The sequence below is a fragment of the Solanum pennellii genome, chromosome 12, assembly GCF_001406875.1.
Source record: "Solanum pennellii chromosome 12, SPENNV200".
Classification (NCBI taxonomy): domain Eukaryota; kingdom Viridiplantae; phylum Streptophyta; class Magnoliopsida; order Solanales; family Solanaceae; genus Solanum; species Solanum pennellii.
The window spans coordinates 52,838,374-52,846,187 of NC_028648.1; the positions used below are offsets into that span (position 1 = coordinate 52,838,374).

The 7,814-nt window shown below is 31.9% G+C and overlaps 1 protein-coding gene across 4 annotated transcripts; it reads left to right on the forward strand.

Moving 5' to 3' along the window:
• Positions 1–3,539: 3,539 nt before the first annotated feature.
• Positions 3,540–7,422, forward strand: LOC107005815 (E3 ubiquitin-protein ligase MBR1-like). Of its 4 annotated transcripts, XR_001454945.2 has the most exons (6): positions 3,540–4,151; positions 4,591–4,731; positions 5,375–5,470; positions 5,546–5,698; positions 5,799–6,028; positions 7,089–7,422. XR_001454945.2 is itself a non-coding variant. In XM_015204469.2 (5 exons), exons 1-5 carry the CDS (start codon positions 3,756–3,758, stop codon positions 5,931–5,933), a joined length of 921 nt encoding a protein of 306 aa, XP_015059955.1. In that variant the 5' UTR covers positions 3,540–3,755; the 3' UTR covers positions 5,934–6,138. The 4 variants fall into 4 exon arrangements, 3 of the variants coding, with proteins under 3 accessions (XP_015059955.1, XP_015059956.1, XP_015059957.1); XM_015204469.2 differs by lacking the exon at positions 7,089–7,422 and having other exon boundaries at positions 5,799–6,138; XM_015204470.2 differs by lacking the exon at positions 7,089–7,422 and having other exon boundaries at positions 3,541–4,151; positions 4,594–4,731; positions 5,799–6,138.
• Positions 7,423–7,814: the final 392 nt, after the last annotated feature.

A 7,814-nucleotide genomic window follows, 5' to 3' on the forward strand; every position in this document is an offset into this window, starting at 1 on the left:
GAGTATCTTAAGTTGAGTATCTTGAGTTAGTTTGTGCTTCGTTAAGTCCAATATCATACCTTTGAAGTTGAATATCTAATCTTTGAGTTGAATGTCTAATCTCTGAATTCAATATTTAATCTTTGAGTTGAGTTGAAAAGATGCAAGTATGTTTCAATCTTTTTATTCAATATCAAACTTATGTTATGCTTTAGAATTTCCCTTACATGCTCGTACATTTCACGTACTGAGCCATTTCGCCTGCATCTTTTGATGATGCAGACACATGTATTCATGATCATCAACAGGAGCTTCTTTGATACATCCGAGAGTTAGAGTTAGCTATGGTGAGTCTCCTTGCTTCTGAAGGATTTTATTTACCTTTTAGTTTAGTTAGGAGGTCATGGGTGTTGTCCCGACTTCCATCATTGTCATTTAGAGGCTTCGTAGATAGTCTGTTTAGTTAAGGAGTCTGTATTTTGCATTTATTTTATTAAATATTTTAAAGACTAAAGTTGTCTATTTTATGGCTAGTTGAATACATTATTTTATTCAAAGTTGTTCATTTGAGTTAAAGCTTCTAAAGTTGATTTTATGAATTTTATTTCACTTTTCAACCTTTGTATGCTTAAGTGAGTCTTCCGCTTGTAGTCAGTCAGAATGAGGGTCCGCTCGGCAACCAGCAATGGTCTTCGATTGCCGGCCACGTCCAGGGTGTAGGCTCGGGTCGTGATAATTTTGCATTGGCTTGATATAAACACCCGATGCGAATAAATTTTTTCCGCTGAAAATTCATTTTTATTAACCTACTTATGTATTAATAGATTTTTCTCATTCTATTTTATACTCGAATTAAATAAACAAATAACGATTTCTTATCTCATTATTTTTTCCTTTGTGTTCATATATAAATTAAAATCTCTAAGTAATTTAATCTACATATTTTAGTTTAAGGAAAGCAACGATTTATTATAATATTTTATTATATAGATTTTTTTTTCATTTTTATTTTAGTTTGTTAATTTAAAATTATCCTTAAATTAGAAAAATAAAACATTAATCTTACTTATTTTAATTTCAATATATTTGGTCGAGATGTATCTCATAGTAGACGTAAGAGTAGAATATTCATATTATATGAGACCTAAGTATTTGATTTTGAATACAGAAAATGTATCTCAAATTGAATCATAAAGATTTTATATTATTATATCCCTTTCTTATAGATAAAAACTAAAATTAACCTTCTTATTAACTCGAAATAGTAAACAAGAAATACTCACTACATATTTTATATCTTTATTACCATAATTTGGCTTATTTACTTTTCAATAAAAGTAATACTAGTGTATATGGCTAAAATTAGTTATTTTTGTAGTGTGCAAAATGTTTCAATCACAGACTAATTACTTAAAATAAGTTTATTAGGAAATTAATCACTTTACTTATTTCAATAACAATATTTAATGCCTAAATAATATATTTAAAATACTCATTAGATGCATTATATTAGTATAAATACTGATTTTAAAAGACGGTCATTTGACGCATTAAATTAGTGCAAGTACTATTTAGCAATGAAAAATAATTTAGTCATTCATTATTATCTTTACGACTATTAATTAAAGTTAAATTGACATACAATATCTTATTGTATCAACATAAAGAAATTTCCGGCGATATAAAAGATTATTGCAAAAGCTCCATTTTTACTGACGACATAGAATATTGCTACAAAAGCTCAACATTTAGTAGAAGGTTGCTACAGAACCTTTACATTTAGCCGCCACAACCAGAACTTTTTGCAACGACATTCATGAGTCGCCACAATTACACTTTCATCTATATTTATTTTAAAAAAACGTAAGTAACTATTGTGATGACATGAATTATGTCACCACTAAACGTCCTATATTTTGTGGCGACAGTAGGTGTTGCAACTATAGTCTCCAATTTTTGTGGCAACTTGGTTAATCACCACAAAAAGTCGTACAATTGTGGCAACTATATGTGTCGCCATAGATAGTTGTCGCTAAAAATTGTGTTTCTTATAGAATGTGTTTGGGAGTAATGAGATTTGGTGAAGGGTTGACTTGTCCACCTTAATTTGTTCTAATTATGAAAAAGGTAATATGATTAATTATTTGTATGGGATGTGTTGAGAAAGGTATGAGTACCTGTGTTATAAGAGGAAAGTTTACTACTATAGAATGTCAATTGTATTCTGAGAATGCCAAATCATATGGGTGTTAGTTGGTATATTATTGACTTGATTTATTATGTGTGATTGTTTTCTTTACTGAACCCGTATAGTTATAATAATTCAGGTGATTATATGTCATAGCGACATTTGATTTATTGAGATGTAGCATCATCCTTTTTATTTGATATCATATTGTGCAAATGCATTGGCATGAGATTGGGCATGAGTAAAATTCTAACACGTGGATATCGTTAGTATTGAGATCAGATATGATTATAATTTAGACATGTGGAGATCGATCGTGCGAGAAATCGATTACGCTTATAAGTTGGACATGTGGAGATCGTCTGTGCTGGAGATTGTTTGATTTTACGATAGTGCGTTGAGACACGTGAAGACTGTCCGTGTCGGAATATGGACCTTGCGAGTCCTTTATGGATCATGAACTCTCGATGTATTTTCGATGAGTATCATGTATATACGGTTGAGAGAGAACTTGGTATTCTGAGGCAAATCATTTCATGGCGAGATAATGCATTGCATATCTTCATTCTTGGTGATTTTTTGTTTTATTTGTGGTTGAAAGTTACTTTGATATTTGATTACCTCTATTTGATGAATTTGATCATGTGTGTTGGTTGCATTGTGAGTGCTTTGTTTGTGAAAGTTGTGATGATGAATAAAGTGATTGTTGTTGACCAAGGTGATAGGTAAACTATGAACTATTAGGTTGGGTTTGGTACTCACCCCTTGCTTCTACAATTTTTTGTAGATTATTAGTCTGAACCTTTGTGATATTTTCCTTTCCCATTGTTTGAGGCTTCTTATGGAGATTTATGAGGTAGTTGATTGTCATTTGAGCGGACCTTCTTACTCATATTTATGATCTTGTTCTAATCAAGAAACAATGTCATATAAGACTTGTATTTTTCTTTTGGTTCAGTTGTAATACTTTAGAGGCTTGTACATGTGAGGATCAGGTTTTGGGGGTTAATTAAGTTGACTTATTTTCCACAATATTTTATAATATTAGACTTTTATTCACGTTTTACTTCCGCATTCACTATATTAGTTAGGTTTCAGGCTGACTTGTGTTGATGGAATAAGACGAGTGCCTTCACGTCCATTTTTGGATCGTGATGATATCAGAGTTTTATAAAAATATAGGATAAAAGATGAATAATATTAATTATTAAATACTAGTAAATAAGGCTAAAAACAAAATGAGAAGACAATAATAAAGTGACGATACTATTGCTTTAAATCTATGTTACATAAAAATGAATCTTTTTTTAGTGTTATTTAACTATGAATTTAACAGATACCGTATAATAAAACATAAGTAACAATTGAATCAGAGTATATGGATATATTACTCGACGTTTTATTTAATTCTAGAACTTCCTCGGTTGCTTGTATAAATAGATAGATTGTATTGTTTCATTGTTTTGATTCTCTCAGAAGCATTTCTTCTTCTTCTTTCCTTTTGTGTTAATCACCATTAGAGAGGATCATTCCAAGCACAGTGAGCTGGATTTAACACACATTTTTCTTTCTTTCGCTCGTCAATAACATGGCACAATCCATACTCATGCCTGGAAGAAGCTTCACAATATCCAGAAATCAAGCAAGAAACAAAGAAACCAGAAGCAAAAATCAAAAGAACCCAGAAAAAAAAATCAAAAGAACCCCCATAAACTCCACCATTTCTTCTACCCATGAAAGGCCAACAACACCCATCGCTAAAAAGAAGAAGAATTTCACACCATTTAGGTGTGTGGGTTGCAGGGAAACTTCACAACTCTCTGTCTCTGCACCAATTGCTGATTACCAATCCAAGAAGAAGAAGAAGAAGCTGAGAACCAAAACCCTTAATTTTTTTGATGGTGATTTTGATGATTTTGTTGTTTCAAGAAAACCCCATTCTTCTAAAGGGAGAGTTGATGTTGACAAGATTACGCCCAAGGAGGTAATAATTAATGGATATTATTATATAATTTTGCCATGAATTATTGCTTATCATATTCTTTTTACTATCATTCTTTTAATATCTTTTTGACTAATTTGGATTGTGACTAAGTACAGTAATACTTTTTTTTGCAGTTAGAAATGATTCAATTTTCATAAACTTAAAGTATCTATTTTCTAAGTGATATCCAAAATTAGTTGATTTGCACTAATAAATAGGATCAGAGGGACTATATATAGTGAATTGTTATGATACGGGTTCAAATGAAGCAAGAATGCAAGATTGATACTATTGAATTCATATAGGGACTATTTTTGACTTGTGGCTTTTGATTATATTATATCTGCAGTTGAATGTATATATGTTGAATATTGAGTACAAGATTTATGTGTTGGTAAAGTGAAGCATATCCCGCAATTTCATTTTCTTTTTTCCACAGCAGTCTATGCAAAGAATGGTGACAGGCTCAGAAGACTATCCTTTTCTTGATACTGCAACTCTGGAAAGGCCACACTCGCGAGCAGATTGGTTTGGATTTGGGCATCATTCTCATTTTGATTTTTCTGAAGGGCTTTCTGAGGTTTCTCCTCGCTTGCCTTACTGCCTAATCTATATATAACAACAATCTCTTTGCTGCGCAGAAGAATCTTTAGTGAAATTATGTTTCCTCATGTGCTTTTGAATATCTCGCCTATCTGGTGGTCTTGTGAGTGAGTTTTTGTAGTTTAGTGCCATTTCTTTAATTTTACCCTGCCATTGTAGTGTTCTTATCTGAGAATAACGTGAGTAGACTTGACAGTGAAGCTGTAGAAACTTGTCCTCAAGTTTAAGTTGATGTACCCTAACTTCAGAGTGACAACTTACTTGCGGAGAAACTCAATGACCAGACTAATATAATGTTGCTAAAGCAATAGTGGATTTTGACGAAGCCTTTAAGCATGTTTGTTATTACAACATGCAGCAAACACCCATCCTATGGCTATGGCATCATGTAGTTTGTGGAATTTTTCAGTTATTCACCTTATATAAACCTTTCAATTTAGTAATATTAGAGGAGCTTTCAGTCACTGTTATCTATCGAGTTCTGTATCGTAGCATAGCAGAGTGGTAACGAATCCTTTTCTTTTTCCTCCTTTTGAGAAGTTAACATTCATAGTTGGGATAAATGTTTTAAATTATTAATATGCAATCCGTAAGTGATACTTAGTGAACTATAATTGCAGTTTGTGATGCTTCAGAATAGTTTTATGGGAGGAAGAACAGATTGTCCTGATCGATACCGAAGCTTGAGGCTTAATGTGGATAACATGTCATATGAGGTAAGTCATTTCCTTGGATCTCTCTGTCCTTGTAACTCTATCTTTGTGTTAACGATAAGTTCCTTTTGCTTACAGGAATTGGTGGAACTCGGTGATAGAATTGGATATGTGAGTACAGGATTGAAAGAAAACGAGATAACTCAATGTGTTAGGAGAACTAAGCCCTTCTCTTTGAATAATTTCTCTCATTTACACACAGAAGTGGAGAAAAAGTGTAGCATTTGTCAGGTTTGTGATATATTTGTGTTTGGTAGTCTCAAAACATCGTTTTAAAGAAAAGTTTACTCTCTAACAATTAAACTATCTTTTATTGGTTTCCAAAATACAGGAAGAATATGAGGCTGATGATGAAATGGGCAAGCTGGGTTGTGGACACTTTTATCATATCGACTGCATAAGACAGTGGCTTAAGCACAAAAATAACTGTCCCGTCTGTAAATCTGTTGCCATGTCAACCTGTTGATTTTCGTATTCCTTTTGTAAATAGCCTTTGTGCATCCTGAAACTGATGGCTCTTTTGTTTGGACAGCAGTTCAATATGAGACTGGTTGAAACAAGGTGGTTCACAATCTTCAATTGTACATAACTCCTATCAGATAATGAATTTTTAAGCGTGATGTTGATTTGTGGCTGCTTTCCTGTTTTCATGGTGAAAAGTTGTTTCTGTATTGTCATTGCCTCTCATAAATGCCTGCATTTTCTCAGTTGGATTTGTGAAAATAAGTTATAGACAAGTTGATTAAGAGTTATTTGTAGTATCCTTATTCAATATTCAAAATTATGCTGATCGATTTCTTTTAACCTAATCCCTTTATATTTTAGCAATTTAGTATTTCAGCAGTGTGTATTTTTCAATTAGTTAGATATTTAGTTCGTCTTAAGTTGCAAGTAACTTAAGCAATATTAATTAGTGCGAAATAGTGAGACAGTATAATTAGCGAAAAGGTGATTTGGTACTCAACGTGATTCGAAAATAAGATCTCTTGTTTAAGGATGAAACATTATTTACTATTCCACCACAGTCCTTATTGTTAGCAATGTTTTAGTGGCATAATACAATAAATATGCCCTTAACTTGGATTCAAATCACATTTATGCCCTTTAACTTTGGATGTGCACAAATACACTTAAACTTGTATAAAGTTGAACAAATAGACACAGATGTCCTACATGTTCTTCTACATGTCATTTTTTGTTCTACGTGGTGTCTTACATGTGGTTATTTATTTAAAAATTGAATAGTTAAAGTGTCTGTTTGTGCATTATGAAAGTTGAAGGTCAAAATTAAAATTTGAAGCAAGTTTAGGATACAATATATGCATTATGCCATTTTTTAGTTATTACCTTAATCTACTTGCCTTTTTCTTCTTTCTCTGATGGTTTTTCTTCTCTCTTCCCATTTTTGTTAACTTGTTTATTTAATCTTTCTAGTGGGTTCTTTTTTCTCTTTTTTGCTTAATTTTTCGTCCTGAATAAAATTGTTGATATATATGTGTTTGCCCATTTTGTTATTGCACTTTCGTTATCGGTAACTCTGTGATATGTTGGGAATATTCTTTTTGAATAATGTCTTTTTAGCATTTTAAGATGCATCTTACTAAAGTTTGCCTTATTCCAGGTTAAGACTAAACAGTTATGCTCGTTTTACTGGATCACTGTCAGGCAAGTGAAATTTGAAGACTGGCTAGACGGCCCGTGAAGAGTTTCACCGACCGTGAAGCTTCATACGGTCCGTGAAACCTCCCATTTAAGGAACTTTATTAGATTTAAAGGTTAAGGTCATTTTGGTCTTTCCCCTATGCATTTGATACTTAGACTACGTTGTTTTAACCCCTATTCTAAGCCTAAACCACGATATTTTACACCTAATTTAGGGCTTAGAAAGTGTTAATCGATTCTTTTACATTCATTAACTCTTCAAGACAATTGAATTCATATTTCTAATCATTGAATTATCATACATTGTGTATTTAAAAATTTAGTTGATTGTTCATGACTATTTTTTCAGCACGAAACCTATTCTTGAGTATTCAATGAATTCTTATTGAGAGTCTTTTAAACAAAAAATTATTGTTTAAACTAAGTTTTGAGAGAGTAAAGAACAATTTGAGAAAGTGTATAATGGAAATAAGTATTTTTTAAATGTTCAATTTTTACATGAAGAAAAAGGATGGACTTTTTTGAGAAAAGTTAGAAAATATTTTTAAGAAATATTTGGTACGGAGCATTTACCTCTTAAAAGAGGTCCCTTTTGAGTAGTTATCTCAATTCAAAATATATTTTTACATTAAGCAAAGAAAACCTCGTTTTCTACATGAACTATGAGCTTCAAAGATACTTTAGA